The 19,080-nt window shown below is 43.8% G+C and overlaps 1 protein-coding gene across 3 annotated transcripts in view; it reads right to left on the reverse strand.

The window, feature by feature from the left end:
• The window catches only part of ANKS6 (ankyrin repeat and sterile alpha motif domain containing 6), an 84,482-nt gene extending 76,420 nt beyond the window's left edge, over positions 1–8,062 (reverse strand). For 2 of the 3 annotated variants that reach the window (XM_054019769.1, XM_054019768.1), the window contains exons 1-2: positions 7,624–8,061; positions 4,160–4,659 (exon numbers count right to left, since the gene is read on the reverse strand). In XM_054019769.1, the coding sequence (XP_053875744.1) occupies positions 4,160–4,659; positions 7,624–7,967 (844 nt within the window). In that variant the 5' untranslated portion in view covers positions 7,968–8,061. Of the gene's footprint in view, positions 1–4,159; positions 4,660–7,623 lie in introns of all 3 variants that reach the window. The other variant, XM_054019770.1, reaches the window with a different exon arrangement.
• Positions 8,063–19,080: the final 11,018 nt, after the last annotated feature.

Raw genomic sequence — 19,080 nt, forward strand, 5'->3', positions numbered from 1 at the left:
ATCTTGGGTGAAATAATGTCATTGTCTATATGTCTCTTTAAAGTTTGTGATAAATTGCCTAACAGATAAATTGCCTTATGTTAATCTGTGTAGCTAATTACTGGTGATGCTTAGGAAATCGGTCTACTTCAAAGTCTCCATGATTGATGAATCTTTGCCTAAGGACTCCGAGCTGTCAAGAGAAGGCCTGGAACTGTATAAAAATCCCTTGGGTCCTAATCCTTTTTTTATCTCAGGTCTGCTTGATGCTTCATGCAGGGGAAGCTTAAGTCATAAGACTGAGATCTCCAGTCTCATCTGGATCACCCTGAATATAGACATTGGACTAATTCTGAAAGTACTCTTTGCAAATACAAAGCTCACCATCTCTCCTATGAATCTGATCTCAGATCTGTACTCATGTCTGTATGTATATTGATCTTTTAACCAATACGCTCTCTACTTTCTTTTTTAATAATTTTTAATTTACTTAATAAGGATTGGCTGTAAGTGTATATTTGGGTAAGATCTGAAGTATTCCTGAACATGGGAGGTAACGTGTCCGATCCTCTGGAATTGGTAGAACTTTCTTATATGATGAATAAAATTTTCAGTAATGCTCATATTTGACTTGGGTGTCTGGCTGAAGGCCTGAAGCTGGGTTGCTTTAAGGCAGTGGTTTCCAACCTTTTTACGCCCAAGATCACTTTTTGAATCTAAGGGCAACCCAAGATCTGCCCCGCCCCTTCACCATGGCCCTGCCCCTTCCCCAAAGACTTGCCCCACTCACTCCATGCCCCCTCTCTCCATTGCTCACTCTCCCCCACCCTCACTCACTTTCACCGGGCTGTAGTAGGTTGTGGTTCGGGAAGGGGTACAGGCACTGGGCTGCAGCCGAGGGGTTCGTAGCATGGGAGGGGTCTCTGGGCTGAGCCTGGGGCAGGGGAGTTGGGGTGCATAAGGGGGTGAGGGGTACAAGCTCTAGCAGGGAGTTTGGGTGCAGGAGGGGGCTCTAGGCTGGTGCAGAGTGTTGGACTGCACAAAGGGGTACAGGGTGCTGGCTCTGGGAGGGGGTCAGGGCTGGGGCAGGGGGTTGGGGTGAATGAGGGGCTATGAGGTGCTGGCTCCAGGAGGAGACTCAGGCTGGGGATTGGGGTGTGGCCTCCCACAAGCAGCACTTACTTCCGGCAGCTCCCAGTCGGCGGCAGGCGCAGCGAGGCTAAGGCAGGCTCCCTGCCTACCCCAGCCCCACACCGCTCCTGGAAGGGGCCAACGCGCCCCGGGGGGGGGGGGGGGAGTGCGGAGCATGTGACTCCGCACACTGCTCCTCTCTGCAAGCACCGCCCCCACAGCTGTCCCGGCCAATGAGAGTTGCAGGTATGGTGCTTCCAGGAGAGAGTGTGGGGCCAGGGTAGGCAGGGAGTCTGCCTTAGCAGCAGCCACGCTACACCACCAGAGATTGCATTCGACTGGGAGATCCTCTAGGATCGACCAGTTGATCGCGATTGACCGGTTGGTGACCACTGCTTTAAGGGACCTGTATTGTTGGCTTCTGGGTAAACAGTAATATATTATAGAAGCTGTTTATGCTGGCTTGGTAAATCTAAGTATTGGAATATCCACCAGCTTTGCAGATTGTCTGCCCCATTCTTTGCAGTTAACCCTAACTGAGTAACCTCAGAGTGGCTCCGTGGGACCCCCGTCACAATATTCTACGTATAATTATCTTATTCCAAAATGTACATTCGGGCTTCTATTTGATCAGTAAAGAAGAAAGCATAAAGAAACTAATATAGGCCCTGTGGGAGCAGAGGTCCACCTGCAGGTTCTCAGTGCAGGAGCAGGACTACAAACTGTATAAAGGATCAGTAGAGCTGTTTGCCAACCAACATCTATTCTGTATAAGGAAAAGAAATCTTGAAATGTATACAGTAATGTGTCTGGAAGAGTAAAATATCTGTTAAAGGATGACATTCACTTCAGAAGGCCCACAATAAGGTTCAAAGCATTAGTGTGAATTTCTGGGATAAAATGTGTGAGCTTCTACACTGGGTAAATAGTCCCCAAAGTGCAAGTCTACTCTGAAACCTAGCAAAAAAATGGCTTTTGTGGGATTCCATTTTCATTTCTACTTATGGATTTCCACATCAAATTTGCTCAGTTCACATAAAAAAAAATATTTTTCTAAACCCCCTTTCCAAGGCCATCATCTCCATCCTTTTATCAATGATAAAAGAACGTAAGAATGGCCATACTGGGTCAGACCAATGGTGCATCTAGCCCAGTATCCTGTCTTCCGACAGTGGCCAATGCCAGATTCTTCAAAGAGAATGACCAGAACAGGGAAATTATCAAATGATCCATCCCCTGCTCTCCAGTCCCAGCATCTGGCAGTCAGAGGATAAAAATTCTGCATATGAAATTATTCCAATTTTAAGTTTTTTAGGACATGGTGTTTGTTTTCATATATCTCTGTGAAGTCTCTAGGAACTGTTGGCACCACATAATTAAGGGAAAAAGTGATATATTCTGTTTTGTGTATACAAGTCAGATAATAAATCCAGCTCCGTCTTCCAAAGCATTATTGGCAATTCAGTGCTAACAGAAGTATAAAGTAATGATATATTTGAAATGAAATCAAGAAAAGGTGGACAGAACTACTAAGTTAGAAGTTGCCATTTTTACACAGACAGTTTTCTGTCCATAACTGGACTTCACAGGGAGTAATTCCAAAATACTGCATAGAGTCAAATGCCGAGAAGAGAAACCAAAGGAAGAATGAGAATTCCTTGGACTCTTTAAAACTGGGAGCAGTAGTTGAACGTAATACCTGGTCCTAGTCACATGCACTAGAGGAAACTATATAGAATGCTTCCTAACTCTTAGGCAAAGGGCCAGAAAGGAGAGACCCCGGGTCAGGAAAGGACCTGGAAAGGGGGACTCCTTGCACCTGTCAAATAAAAGGCCAGGTAGGAAGACACCAGGGAACTGCAACTGGCTGGAAGAAAGCCTGAGCTGGAGACCCCCTGGACAAAAGCATATAAGGACTGTGAAGCCCTGGAGACAAGGGTTAAGACAACACCCTGTAGGGCAGCCAGAATATTTTGTTTTTGTTTTAATGTTGTGTATTTAAAAAATCCCTGAGAAGAAAATTTGAAGTGTGCTGTTGTTTAGGGGGTGAATTTTCCTTCCCTCACCGGGCGCATCAGCCAGCCATCTTACAGCATATTAGCAGATATTTAAGAGCTGCAAAACTCATGTGAGTGTCCCTTTCTGCTGCCTTGCCCCTTTCGAGAGTATATAGCTAGACCCCAGTGTATGGCAGGGATTATGGCCTTGTCTACACTAGCACTTATGTCAGCAAAACTTTCGTCACTCAGGGGTGTGAAAAAACACACTCCCTGAGTGACATAAATTTTGCTGGCATAATTTCTTTTGCCCAATAATTCCTGCATCAGACCCAGAAATTTATGGATGAACTACAGTATATATTTTAAAAACACATTCAATCTTGCTTTAAAAACTTGAACTGATAAAGAATTTACCACATTCTTTGGTGGTCTGTTCCAAAAGTTAATTATTCTCTTTGTTAAAAAATTGTCTTATTTCCATTTAGACATTCCATTCCAACATTACTATGCCTTTGTCTGCTAAAGAAAAGAGCCCTCCGGTATAAGATTTCTTGTCCCTATGTAGATGCATTTAGATTTTGATTTAGTTACCTCTTAACCTTCCCTTTGTTAAACTAATAAGACTGAGCTCCTTTAGTCTCTCACTGCAAGGCAGGATTTCTAGACTTGAATCATTCTCGTAGCTCTTCTCTGAATTGTCTTCAATTTTTCAACATCTTTGACCCTTTGGATAAATATTTTTATTTTCCCCTAAAAGAGCACAAATAGGATCCCGCTTGGAACACCAATTTTTTTGTTTTAATTTTTCAAGTCAAATTCATAGTCTTTTTGCCATAAAACTATGGAAATACTAACATGCCTCCATATTATTTGGAGAAAACCTGTTTGCAGGCAAAGGTGAGTAAATCCACTCCAAGAACATCTAGATCAAGAGCCCTGTGCCTCAAAGTATAAAATGTACATTAATTACTACCTCTTTGGTTCTTATGTCTCAAAAATGTCTAACCTAAACCCTGCAGAAAAGAAACCAAAAGAATAGTAGCCCATACCTGTCAGGGGTCTGATTGTTGTTAGTGATTCCAAATAATCTTTCATGTCTTTATGTTTGAAGCCAATGGAGATTTCAAAAGGTGTTTTATTCAGCACATTTAGGTGATTAGGATTGGCTCCCTTGTCCATGAGTTGTTGTGCCAAGCTCAGCTTTCCACTAACAGCTGCCAGCATTAGAGGACTCCAGCCCACAGTCTTCACAGTGTAATTACAATCAGCTCCCCAGTCCAGTAGCAAGTGCACCACTGCTTCATATCCATGCTGGGCGGCTGCTATTAGTGGTGTTATATCAGGCAGTTCCTCTTTGCTGTTGTTAACCAAACTGGTATTAAAATGGTCATAATTATCAACAAAAGCTCCAGATTCCAGCAACAATTTCACGACACTGACATGGCCACCTCTAGAAGCCATTGTAAGTACACTGGCTCCCAGCTTATTCTGTGCATTGAGATCAGCACCATTCTCCAACAAGATGTGAGCCACAGTTAGATGTCCAAACCTTAAGAGGAGGAAAAAGAATTGAAAAAAGAACCAATTCTACTGTAACAAATATCTCCTATAGAGAGCATGTGAGAAAATTTTGCTGCAGCAGTTATCCAGTATGCTAAACTCTCATAAGATACCTACATCAACTGAAAATGTACCATTTGGACTCAAGACTATCACCGCTGCCCAACCCCCATCCTCTGACATTAGGATTTAGAAGAATCCACAGAACTATAAAGATCTGGACAAAACACAAATGTCCCAGATCAAGAGGGCATTTAAATATATGTGAGTTCAATATGGGAATATTCACATGCTTAAAATTCTACACATACTTAAGGGATTTCCTGAATCAGGGCCTAAAAAAATAGAAGTATTGTTTTAATACCACTACTGGATGACCTGCCACTGTGCACACGTATTTCCATTATAAATCCCTATGTTCAGATATAGGCTAGGTCTACACTGGGGGAGGGGAAGGTCGACCTAAGAGACGCAACTTCAGCTACGCGAATAGCGTAGCTGAAGTCGACGTATCTTAGGTCGATTTACCTGGCCGTGAGGACGGCGGCAAGTCGACCACTGCCGCTCCCCTGTCGACTCCGCTTCCGCGCCTCGCCGCGGTGGAGTTCCGGAGACGACGGCAGAGCAATCGGGGATCGATTTTATCGGGTCTACACTAGACGTGATAAATCGATCCCCGATAGATCAATCACTACCCGTTGAGCCGTCGGGTAGTGTAGATGTACCCATAGTCACTTTTAGGGGGGTTATTTCACTTTTCAAATAGAAATCTTTCTTCACCATAAACTTCTCCCCACCCCAAGCTTTTGAAATTTTAGAATGGAGGTTTTCTTTGTTTCTTTTAAATTACCAGTCCAATTAACAACTGGCCCAGTAGTTCAAAACTTCAAATTCAATTTTCCTTCCTATAAATAAGCTTCTACTGCTGTGAGCTCTGCAGAGCCAATATAGCTCTGCGAGAATGAGAGAGATTCTTAACCATTCTGTGGTCAAAAACAAAAAAGTTCCAATTTCAGAATATTTATTATTGGGGATGAGCCAGAAAGACCTAAGCTTGGCTGTGGTGAAAGATGCTAGAAAAGGGAAGAGTTAGCATTCAGTGTACAAATCAAAAGGAAGGGGGAAATGTTCGAGTACAATAATTTTGTTTTCAAATGCATGGGGCTTTTAATAAATATCTCAGTCTCAATATCCTGCAGGAGATTGGAAACAGGCAAGGTTTTTTTTGTTGTTGTTTTTTGTTGTTGGTTTTTTCTGTGTGTGGGGGGGGTTATTTTGTTGTTTCTTTTGTTTGTTTAAACACTACCAGGATATTTTTTATATCATAAGAATCAGGATATGTCCCTCATTCTTGCCTCACCTTCTCTCCTCCCCACTCTCCCCTCTGTGAGCTCCTGATAAAAGAGGTTTTCCTAAGTTCCAGGAGAAGCAATGACAGCATAGCCAGGAAATGCCTCCCTGTCCAATTTCGCTACCAGTAGCTGAGTGTATAACATGTATCAGCTACCCCATTTATCATCTGCCCCTTTCTTCCCACAGTAATTATTATTATTTAATATTTGTCACATAAGAGTATTTTTTGGTAATTCATGTATATATATACACTCATACATTCAAACACCTAATTAAATTTACCATAACTCAACAAAGTTAAACATTTCTGGTTAACTTGTGTGTGTGTATGTATATATATACACACACATATATACATACACAAGTTAACCAGAAATGTTTAACTTTGTTGAGTTATGGTAAATTTAATTAGGTGTTTGAATTTGCATTTGCGAGTGATCAATGTGTGTCATCAATTAGCATAAAATAATTTGTTCCTTTTCCACACAGGATTTGATATTAAGCTTAATACTCTGAGGCCTTGGCTACACTTACCAGCTAGTTCGACGGCTGGAAATCGAAGTTCTGGGTTCGACTTATCGCGTCTAGTCTGGACGCGATAAGTCGAACCCGGAAGTGCTTGCCGTCGACTGCGGTACTCCAGCTCGGCGAGAGGAGTACCGCGGAGTCGACGGGGGAGCCTGCCTGCCGCGTGTGGACCAAGGTAAGTTCGAACTAAGGTACTTCGACTTCAGCTACGTTATTCACGTAGCTGAAGTTGCGTACCTTAGTTCGAATTAGGGGGGGTAGTGTAGACCAAGCCTAAGAGTACAGATTTAAGGAAAGTATTTATTTTGGATCAGATTGTGATAAAATATACACTTCTATTATAATAAGCCTGATTTCGCCATTTATATAAAACCCAATATCCCCCAGGCACCAATTCAGCCCTGCTGGTGCTCCCCAGGAGGAGCACTGGGCTGGAGGGACCATTGCCAGGTGCCTGGTTTTCAACTGGAATACCTGGTCCAGAAGGGACCTGCCCCAGCCCAGTGAAAATGAGTGAGTGTGGGGGACAGCAAGTGACAGAGGGAGGGGGATGGAGTGAGTGGAGCAGGGCAGGGCAAGGGTGTTCCGTTTTGTGTGATTAGAAAGTTGGCAACCCTAACCCTGTTTATTATGGGCTCTAGCCAGGGTAAGTGGAGGAACAGACACACTCCAAGACACGATGATGTTCAGGAAGGAATGTCTCTGCTCCGAGCTGACCACTCTCCCAGGTTTCCGCGGCTCTTGGGGGTTGTTTTGCTTTCTAACTGGCTTCCTTGAAATGAAGAAACAATAGGGGCACTTTATAAACACCAAAGCCAGGTCAAACCGGGGCGGGAGCAGCCCGAGTAGGAGCCGTTCCACTAGAGAAGAGACATTGCCCAGGCCACTGCGCCCCAACCTCTGTCTTGCAGGAAACCCCTGCGCTCTAGCCGCCCTCACCCCCCGGCCCCTGAGCAGGGTGATCCCCAGGCGCCCTAGCGCTGGGCTCGGGCGATGCCCCAGGCGCCGCTCGGGCGGCCGGAGCATGCTCAGTGGCTGCGGGGGAGCGGATACGGGCAGCGCCCGGCCCTACCTGGCCGCCTGCATGAGCGGGCTCCAGCCGTAGTGGTTCCGGCTCTGCACCGAGGCCCCTTTGCGTAGCAGGAACCGCACCAGCTGCTCGTGGCCTCCGGCGGCGGCGAACTGCAGCCCCGTGTTCCCGGCCTCGTCCGTGCAGTCCACCGGCACCGAGGGGGGAGGCGCTGCCGCTTCGCCTGCCCCGGACTCCGCCGCCTCCTCCGCCCCGCAAGCGGAGCCGCCCGCCGCCTCCGCGCCGCCCCCAGGCAGTCCCAACAGGCGCCGGGCGCTCTCGTAGTCCCCCTGGTCGCAGGCGCGGAGAAACAGCTGGACCTGGGTGGGAACCCCGCATTCCCCCATCGGCAGCGAGCCCCGGGCAGCTGCTAGCTCCGCTCCCTACGTCCACCCCCGGCGCGGGCCTCGCTGCCCTGGAAAAAGAGCTCGGCGCTCCGCCCGCGGGAGGGCAGCCGGTGTAATGTTACACACACCGCTCCCGTCCCCGGTTGCTCCGGCAGCAGTTCCTGACAGCCTGGTGCTCCTTGGTGCTTCTCGGTCTGGCTTTGCTACTCCTCGCCTTCCCCGTCCTCTGGGCCAGGGGCGGCGAATGGGGACTGATGTGGAAAGGCCTGTCACAACTTGCTAGCGCTCCCCTTTCCCCAGCTCTTGGGGCAGGCGTTGCGATGGTTGGGGGTGCACTGTCACAATTTGCTAGTACTGTGAAATCTGCATTTCCAGTTTGGACATAAATAAAGACAAACATTTTTGTAATTTGGAAAACCATTCGACAGCGGTAAATGGCAGGGCTAGTGTATGTGAAACCCTGAATGATGTTCTTTCTTTATTAGTCTCTATAGACCATATAGTTTCTATAGTAAACAAATATTTTATGTACAGGAAACACTGAAACTAGTGCAAAGCATTGTAAATAGTATTTGAAATACATTTTAAACACAAGCTGTTAGGCAGAATTTCTTCCATTGTTCTTTATGCAACCTTTTCCCCCTATTGTCAGTTACACATACTGATCAAGTTTTCAACCTGATCTGCTTACCCACTTTGGCAAAACATATGAGTATATTGCCCTAGCTCTTATTCCAGAGACATTTTCTCAGGCCTTTTTCCTCACTGTTCAAACTGAAGTGCCTTGTCCTCATGGTTTTTTCCCCCCATAGAATCATAGAACTGGAAGGGGGACCTTGAGAGGTCATCTAGTCCAGTCCCCCGCACTCAAGGCAGGACTAATTATCTACACCATTCCTGACAAGTGTTTGTCTAACCTGCTCTTAAAAATCTCCAATGAGGGAGATTCCACAACCTCCCTAAGCAATTTATTCCAGTGCTTAACCACTCTGACAGGAAGTTTTTCCTAATGTCCTGTTATACCAATAAACTAAAAACCAGCAGGATCTTATTAAGAGGGATAAGACAAAGATGCCACATTTATTGCAAATATAATGATAAAGCAAAAGATAAAAGTAAACAACGTTGTTTGACTACTTATTCCTATCACTACTTATTCCTTATACACACACACACACACACACATATACATATATATATATATATATATATATATATATATATATATATATATATATGGATTCATTCACACAATCATTCATTCAAGTTCTGTATAGGTGTTATAGTTACCAGCCTAGAAGTTGCTCATGCCAAGTTACTGGCCAGGTATCTTGGTCATGAGGATGGAGCCGAGTCTGTGTCAGGTGCACCTGATGCTCCTGGCGGTTGGCAGCAGAACCAGAGACTCAAAGTCATCAGTCTTGAGAGTCCACTCTTATAGGATTTAATTCCTATGTTAGTCTATGGGAGCTGTTTCATTCTGCTGTTGCTGACTCAATCATCAGATGGCACATTCCTGGTGGCTCCAAACTGTCCAAAGTTTGTGTTTCTCATCCTTCCAGGTGATGGGGTGGATCCCAGTTTATCCTCCGGGGGTTGTCTGGTCATCCACTTGACACATTCTTCGGCCAATGGATACTCCCTTTCTAGGCTGGCACCTCCCTAATCATTCATGTACATCAAGAATTCATCAGCATACATTTCATATCTTAACCATATTTTAATTTACTGTCTTCACCACTTTCGGGGAGTGTGCTAATTCATTTGAGACTCCCTGCCCTTTAATCACAGAGGGTGGGGGTCTGTCCTAGGAGCCGTTGAATGAAGTGAAAGTCACTTAACGGCTTATGGTGTTTGTTTACATTGTATCAATTACTTCAAGAACAAAGTCAATTAACTTATAAGTTTTACATAGTAATAAAGTATCTTTCACAGGATAGATATAATCAATGGTTTCTACAGACAGTAGCTTACAAGTTTTAACAGAAGACCCAAGAGATTTTTGTACATGGTAAAACTGTTGGATTTTAAAGTGTGGGGGACAAATTATGAGGGGGTCACTGTCACTTGGGGGAATCACTGTTAGTACCTTCTTCTATATCCCTACAATCCAACCTAAACTTCCCTTGCTGTAATTTAAGCCCATTGCTTCTTGTCCTATCCTCAGAGGTTCCTCCTCCCTGTAACAACCTTTTACATACTTGAAAACTGCTAACATGTCCCCCCTCAGTCTTCTCTTTTCCAGACTAAACAAACCCAATTTTTTTCAATCTTCCCTCATAGGTCATGGTTTCTAGACCTTTAATCATTTTTGTTGCTCTTCTCTGGACTCTTTTCAATTTGTCCACATCTTTCCTGAAATGTGGCGTCCAGAACTGGACACAATACTCCAGCTGAGGCCTAATCAGAGCGGAGTAGAGCAGAAGAATTACTTCTCATGTCTTGCTTACAACACTCCTGCTAATACATCCCAGAATTATGTTTGCTTTTTTTGCAACAGCATTACACTGTTGTCTCATATTTAGCTTGTGGTCCACTATGACCCCCAGATCCTTTTCTGCAGTACTCCTTCCTAGGCAGTCATTTCCCATTTTGTATGTGTGCAACTGATTGGGCCTTCCTAAGTGGAGTACTTTGCATTTGTCCTTATTGAATTTCATCCTATTTACTTCAGACCATTTCTCCAGTTTGTCCTGATCATTTTGAATTTTAATCCTATCTTCCAAAGCACTTGCAACCCCTCCCAGCTTGGTGTCGTCTGCAAACTTTATAAGTGTACTCTCTATGCCATTATCTAAATCATTGATGAAGATATTGAACAGAACCAGACCCAGAATTGATCCCTGTGGGATCCCACTCATTATGCCCTTCCAGCATGACTGTGAACCACTGATGACTACTCTTTGGGAATGGTTTTCCAACCAGTTTTGGACCCACCTTATAGTAGCTCCATCTAGGTTATATTTCCCTAGTTTGTTTATGAGAAAACCTGACCTATGAAGAAAGGTTAAAAAAAACTGAGCATGTTTAGTCTTGAGAAAAGAAGACTGAGGGGGGACATGTTAACAGTCTTCAAATATGGTAAGGGCTGTTGTAAAGAGACAGGACTGTGAAACAATTGTTCTCCATGTCCTCTGAAGATAGGACGACAAGTAATGGGCTTATTCTGCAGCAAAGGAGACTTAAGTTAAATATTAGAAAAAACTTTCTAACTATAAGGGTAGTTAAGCTATGGAATAGGCTTCCAAGGGACGTTGTGGAATCCCCATCACTGGGCGCTTTCAAGGACAGGTTGGACAAACACCAGCCAGGGATGGTCCAGGTTTACTAGCTCCTGCCTCAGCACAGATGGTTGGACTTCATGACTTCTCAAGGTCTCTTCCAACTCTCCATTTCTATGATTCTGTACTGTGTCCATAATATGTAGCGTACATGCCTGTCTTCTTCAGATCTTCATAACAATGTTGACATCCTCCTTCTTTTCAAAACATTTCTCAGTGTTGTCAGCAAAACCATCCTTCACAGCAGACGTGCATCCTCTTTCATTGATCAGTCACTTATGTCACAGGACTGTCTTCAGTAGTTATGTTTATAACGTTCCCCCTGCCCCTTGAGTTCTCACTGGCTCAGCTATATGGTGAGTAAATGGGAGCGACCTGCCAAGTGGCTATACAATGAAAACATTCTATACAGCTTCAGAAACAAATACAGAGCATGTCTAGTAACTGCCACACTCTGTTTCTGGTGATCAGCTATGCACATGTGTTGAGGTACAACATCACCATGTTTTATGTAAGCTGAAAATATTTTTGTTGTGCCTATCAGACTGTGCCCTTACACCTTTGTGGATATTGCAATAATGGACTCGTTAATATTACCATCATAATGCAAGAAAGGGGTAAACATGACAAATGCTGCGTTTGTAAGTTAAATTTTCCTGGGACCACGCAGTTATTAAAAATAAGGCTTATATTACTTTTGGTTAGCTAGCAGGTAGAGGCTGAAATCAAAGAGAAATCTTTGCAGTTAAAGCACCAAAACCAAGGATCAGTTGGTTAATTCTAATGAGGCAAGAGTGCCACCACTGTCTGTGCATTGCTTATGGAGGGGATCACTCTACAGCTAAGCCAACACCGTCTGTGTGCACAGCAGAATCTACCATAATACTCTCAGGCCTTCACTCTCCTACTCATGAAAGATGTCCTGACCAGTGCAGGTCAGAAAGGAGCAAGATCACCTTTAATTTTAACCTTAAACCATTTACTGAAATTTTGTCAGGCCAAAACTGATACTTGTGAAATATTGCAAAGGTCTTTCTATATAGGGCAACATTCTAAGATGAGTGCTCCACTACTTCACTCCTTCTCTTTGGATACATCTGGACTATACAATGTTTTTAAAATGTTGAACCCAAGTCAAAGGCCTGATGGTGATAGGTTTTGGGGAATGACTCTTGCAGTCTTCTATGGTTGCCCTAACTGCCGTAGTCAAAACTAAGGTCATAACCTCAAAACAAAAGTGTCCATGCAGGGGTTTAAGGCACAGTAACTTATGTGCATTAACTTCACACCTGTAGTGTGTCACACCATCTAGACAAGCCCTTAATAGGGGAAGGGAATAAGGGAAAATGAGGGGTAAGAAGTCTTTATTAATTCCTTTAGTTTAAAATGTTTTAACTGGTTTTCCATGACACCCATGCATTGGAGGGAGAGGGGGGTAGGAGACATTAAGATGCAAATGCCTCTGCTGGAGAAGGAGCAGTATTCACTACATAATCAATATCAGAGTTGTCAAGCTCTGAATAATAATGATTAATTTAACATCTAAATCACCAGTATAGTCTGTGTCCCCAGTGCTAAGAGCATGTGTATTTTCAGTGTCAGGTAACAACATGTATTAGTAAAAACTCAGTGGAGACAAGGCATTTTAGGCTATGGCTACACTACGCAGCTTTTAGCGACAGGGCTGTGTTGCTACAGCCCTGTCCCTAAAAGGCGCGGAGTGTAGCCGCTGTTTGTCGGCTCTCCTGTCGACAAAAAACTTCCACCCCCAATGGGTAGCGTTTGCGTTGTCGGCAGGAACAGCTGTTCACACCGGCGCTTGTCAGTAAAACTTTTGTCTTTGGGGTTGTGTTTTTTTAACACCTCTGAAAGACAAAAGTTTTGTCATTTAGTTGCCAGCGTAGACATAGTTTCACCCAAGGCAAACTAGGTGAGGTCAGCACTATGCCACCCCACCCAAGCAATACAAAGGAGTAACTGGATAAATCATCTTAAAAATCCTTGATTTTAGCAGGACAGAACAATAAACTTGTCAGAAAGAAGAACATCACTGAAATGTATCATAACCAAATATGTAGCATACATAAAAGGCTATGAAATTAAAATATGAAATTAGAAATATAAAAAATTGTGTAGAAAAATGAACATTTATTTATGCAACAAATGAAGTAATAGGAGAGTAAAGTGTGCACTTCAGTGTTTTCAGGATAGGGAATTACAGAAATAAGGAGTTTTAATATGTTTTCAATTACAAGAGGAGGTAGAAATCACATGTTACTGGAAGTACAAAATGATATGGAATGTTATGGGAATGTACAGCTCTTTTAGGTACATGGCTTCTTAGGGTGAGGTGACAACAAAAGTATCAAGCTAATGTGCCCTAAAGGCTCAAAAACAGAAAGGAAAATTAAGAGAGTCCCAAATGTATTTATCTATCTACTTTAATGTCATGATTTTGGGGGGCATAATTCATGATTTTTGAATACTTGTGGTTGTCAATCTGTCTTGGGGTTGTATAGCTAGCCTATATTAAGTAAAAAATACAGTAGAAATTTGTCTTTGAGGAGGATTTTATAAAAGATAGTATAGTGACCTTCGGGCCAGATTTTTAAAGGTATTTAGGCAATTAGTGAGATTTTCAAAAGCATCTAGGTGCTTTCAACCTTTAAAATTCTGGCCTGTGGTGAATATATGGGAACCAAGTTCTACACACATATGACATATGTAAAAGCATCAAGGTACTGGATGGATAGAGAGGCAAAATAACAGTTTATAAAGGCAATCCGTTTGGTGGATCAAAGGGCTTGGAAGAAAGGGTGGAGTGGGGGCAGGGTCTGGGGCAGAGCATAGGAGCATGCAGGGGCGTAATCAGGAAGGCCAAAGCACAACTGGAGTTGCAGCTAGCAAGGGATGTGAAGGGTAACAAGAAGGGTTTCTACAGGTATGTTAGCAACAAGAAGAAGGTCAGGAAAAGAGTAGGACCCTTACTGAATGGGGAAGGCAACCTAGTAACAGATGATATGGAAAAAGCTGAAGTACTCAATGCTTTTTTTGCTTCGGTCTTCACAGACAAGGTCAGCTCCCAGACTGCTGTACTGGGCAGCACAGTATGGGGATGAGGTGAGCAGACCTCAGTGGTGAAAGAACAGGTTAAGGACTATTTAGAAAAGCTGCACATGCACAAGTCCTTGGGGCTGGATCTAATGCATCCGAGGGTGCTGAGGGAGTTCGCTGATGTGATTGCAGAGACATTGGCCATTATCTTTGAAAATTCGTGGCAAGTGGGGGAGGTCCCGGACAATTGGAAAAAGGCAAATATAGTGCCCATCTTTAAAAGAAAAAAAAAGGAAGAAGGAGAACCCGGGGAACTACAGACCGGCAGTCAGCCTCACCTTAGTGCCTGGAAAAATCATGGAGCAGGTCCTCAAGGAAACCATTTTGAAGCACTTGGAGGAGAGGAAGGTGATCTGGAACAGTCAACATGGATTCACCAAGGGCAAATCATGCCTGACCAACCTAATTGCCTTCTATGATGAGATAACTGGCTCTGTGGATATGGGGAAAGTGGTGGAAGTGATATATCTTGACTTTAGCAAAGCTTTTGATATGGTCTCCTACAGTATTCTTGCCAGCAAGTTAAAAAAGTATGGATTGATTGGATGAATGGACTATAAGGTAGATAGAAAGCTGGCTAGATCATCAGGCTCAACGGATAGTGATCAACGGCTTGATGTCTAGTTGGCAGCCGGTATCAAGCGGAGTTTCCCGGTGTCCTGGGGCTGGTTTTGTTCAATATCTTCATTAATGATCTGGATGATGGGATGGATTGAACCCTCAGCAAGTTTGTGGATGACACTAAGCTGTGAGGAGAAGTAGATAAGCTGGAGGGTAGGGATAAGGTCCAGAGTGATCTAGACAAATTGGAGGATTGGGCTAAAAGAAATCTGATGAGGTTCAACAAGGACAAGTGCAGAGTCCTGCACTTAGGATGGAAGAATCCCATGCACTGCTACAGGCTGGGGCCCGACTGGCTAAGCAGCAGTTCTGCAGAAAATGACCTGGGGAATACAGTGGATGAGAAGCTGGATATGAGTCCAGCAGTGTGCCCTTGTTGCCAACAAGGCTAATGGCATATTGGGCTGCATTAGTAGGAGCATTGCCAGCAGATCGAGGGAAGTGATTATTCCCCTCTATTAGGCACTGGTGAGGTCACATCTGGACTATTGCGTCCAGTTTTGGGGCCCTCACTACAGAAAGGATGTGGACAAATTGGAGAGAGTCCAGGACAGCCTCCCCATCATGCCCCAACCCAGTGCGCGCGCGCACACACACACACACACACTATTGCCCTTCCCCCAACCCAGTGCATCCACACTCACACACTCTACTGCCCCTTCCTCCAACCCTGTGTATACATACATACACACACACTACAGCCCCTTCCCCCAACCCAGTGCATCGACACTCACACACACACACACACAACTGCCCCTTCCCCAACCCAGTGCATCGACACACACACACACAAACGACCCTTCCTACAACCCAGTGCATCCACGCACACAGACACTACAGCTCCTTGTCTACATCCTATGTGATAGTCATCTCCATAGCCCTCCATTACTGTCACCTCCACATTACTGTCTCGTCCGCAAACACAGGACATTCACCTCAAATTACTACCTCTTCCCCCCATTTCACCCCCACACCACAGCTCACTGCACTCACCATCTGACTACAGACATTTTCCTCCATTCAGTACATCCACCCCCAAAATTACAGCCACTTTCCTTCATTCAATCAGTTATCTTTCTCCCAAACCAATACAACCACCCCCACATTCTACACCACCTACCACCCTTGCACTGTAACCTCTTTTCCCCCATCCAAGCCACTCATAGAGTGAGGGCTGGATTAATGCATAGGCAAACTAAGCACATGCCTAGGTCCCAGATTGTGGTGAAGGGGGCAAATTGTTTTTTGTTTGTTTATCAATGCAGATTTGTACGCAAACTCAAATAATTTAATTCACTTGAATGAGTGGTGTTGTGACTTTATGCATGGGGTTGCATCACCACTCAAATTTGCCTTTGCTATCCCTCATCATGACTTTAGGGGCAGCTGGACCAAATTTGAGTGGCATTGTGAGTGCAACAGCACTCACTCAAAATTGGGCCTGGCTATTCCTCCATCATGATGGAGGGGTAGCCAGACCAAACTTGAGTGGTGTTACAACCCCATGTGCCAGGTCCCAATGTCACTCACTCAGGTGAGTGTAAAGTTCTTTTAGTTCATGCGCAAATCTGCATCAGTGGGCAGGGATAGTCCTCACATACGGTTGAGATTCATTGTTTCATTCCCAACAGAGCCAAGGAGAGAGAAGGGACTGGGTAAAGAAACCACTTCCTTTTTCAACGGCAGTAAGTGAACAGGCTGGATGGGAATTTACTGCAGTGGCACGTAAGGGAGGGAACATCATGGATGGGTATTTCCCCCCCTTCTTTCCATTTATTGGCTGTTTGTTGTTAGTCACAGTAGAAGGTAGGGGCCCAGAAATTTATGTTTGCCTAGGGTCCAGTGATGGGTTAATCTGACTCTGCATATGGCACAGTCTCTTCCAGTCACCCAATACAGACATATTACAGCATCTTCCTCCCACTCGGTACTCTCCTCCCCACATTACAGGCCCTCCCTCAGCCATTACAGTCATCACCACACTAGAGCTTCATTACTGTCCCTTTCCCCCCCACTTATTACTTCCACTCCCACAACATAACCCTGTCTTCCTACATCTGTGCAGTGCTTGTTATGCTACAGCCCCTTGTCCTCACCTCAGTACTCACCCAAATACAGAACTCCACAATCAAACAACTGCCCTCCACACCACTATATATCTCCCATGCTGCCGCTTCCCTCTCTAACCGAAGCCAGTTACCTTCAAAATCCATGCTTGTCAGTATCTATAGTTCCCTGATACTCTTGTGACACATGACCAGAAAGGGTTAAGCATCCTGCAGGATGAATGACTCAAATTCAACCCTTGAAAACATATGGGGAGATAATGTTTGTGTTTTTGTGAATTTACATATATATTTTGGTAAAGGTCAACAACGTAACCAAACAGTCCCTGTCTATGCTGTATTCTGTTAATTCAGAGATCAAAAGAACTGTAAACATAGGAAATCGCTGTATTCATCTCTCTTTAAAGTGTATTACAAATCATTTGTGAATGTTGGAAAAACAGGCAATTGCCTTATGTTAATCTGTGTGAATAATTAATGACAATGCTTAGGAAATTAGGGCCTATTGTTCCCAGAGGGACTCCAACCTGTCAAAGAAGGTCTGAATTGTATAAAAGATGTTTGGGTCTCAATCCTTTTTATCTCAGATCTGCTTAAGAGTCATCAGGAGAAGTTTGAGTAACAAGATTGAGATCCCAGTTCAGACTGGACTCCCCTGACATATAAACATTGGACTATAACCTTTGGACTATTTATAAAATAACTCTTTGCAAGTACAAAGCTCACCATCTCTGCTATGAATCTGAACCTCAAGAATTGAACTCATATCTGTATGTATATTGATCTTTTAACCAACACTCTCTCTTTTCTTTTTTTTTTAATAAATTTTAGTTTAGTTAATAAAAATTGTCTCTAAGCATGTATTTGGGTAAGATCTGGAATATTCATTAACCTGGGAGGTACCTGTAATGTGTCTGATCCTTTCGGATTGGTAGAACCTTTTCTTTTTTATATGATGAAATAAGATTTTCAGTAATCTTCATCATTTTTGACTTGGGTATCTGGGTTGTGGCCTGAGGCTGGGTTACTTTAAGAGAACTGTGTCTGTTCGTTCTATCCAAAATGCCATCCCTTCTTGAGTTCAGCCAACTCTATCCAAGCAGTCACCCACAGACACAGCAAACCCAGATATTCTTCAACCCATAGTGACACTAGAGTGCTTTCAATGCCCAGATTGAGCATGACTGGTCCAGAGTGACCTAGACAAATTGGAGGATTGGGCCAAAAGAAATCTGATGAGGTTCAACAAGGACAAGTGCAGAGTCCTGCACTTAGGGCAGAAGAACCCCGTGCACCGACTTGAGCATGACTTCTGAAACAGCCCAGGATTTCATGGTCACTATAGTAACCATGGAACTATCTCAGTGCTCATGCACACTTTGGATTTAGTTTTGGGATTGAAGGTGAGAAAATTGTAAATTAAACACTTGTCATGGCTTGATTATTGCTTCTTTCTATTTAAGATAGATGGTCACCTCTCCTGATGGGCCTCTAAATGTCATCTTTCAACTTTAATTTCATAGGTCACCTTGGATTACAGATTAACTGTGACAAATAAAGTGAGAGAAAGAACAGTTAGAACAGCAGTAAAAGAAGTCTCAGACCTAAATTGACCAATTGATTGTAAAGATTTTTAATGTCTTTTGCTGTGTTTCTGCAGTAAACAACGAAGACAACTGCAAAGAGTCAGTTAATTTTTTTTTTTTTTTTTTTATGGTGGGGAACATGTTTAATCCAGGATTCCTCTGCTTGGCTGTTGAGGTGAGTAGATCCTGTTCTCAGGAATTTTATTCTTACTTTGCAGGTAAAATTACTCAAAGTTAGTAAGGGCTATATGCCTCCATGGGAGCAGGGCAAATTCTCAAGGGGACACATACCAATCTTCTCTGCTTGAGTTATGGCCAGTGTCTCTCTCTGAAGGAGTTGGGAGGACTTTATACGATAACTTGTGCTTGGAATCCATATCATTCCTGGCTGGCCTGTGGGGGAGTGCTGGACCCACTGTTAGTGGTGATTGTTAATGCCTCCTTG

Source organism: Malaclemys terrapin, chromosome 2, assembly GCF_027887155.1.
Source record: "Malaclemys terrapin pileata isolate rMalTer1 chromosome 2, rMalTer1.hap1, whole genome shotgun sequence".
NCBI lineage: Eukaryota > Metazoa > Chordata > Testudines > Emydidae > Malaclemys > Malaclemys terrapin.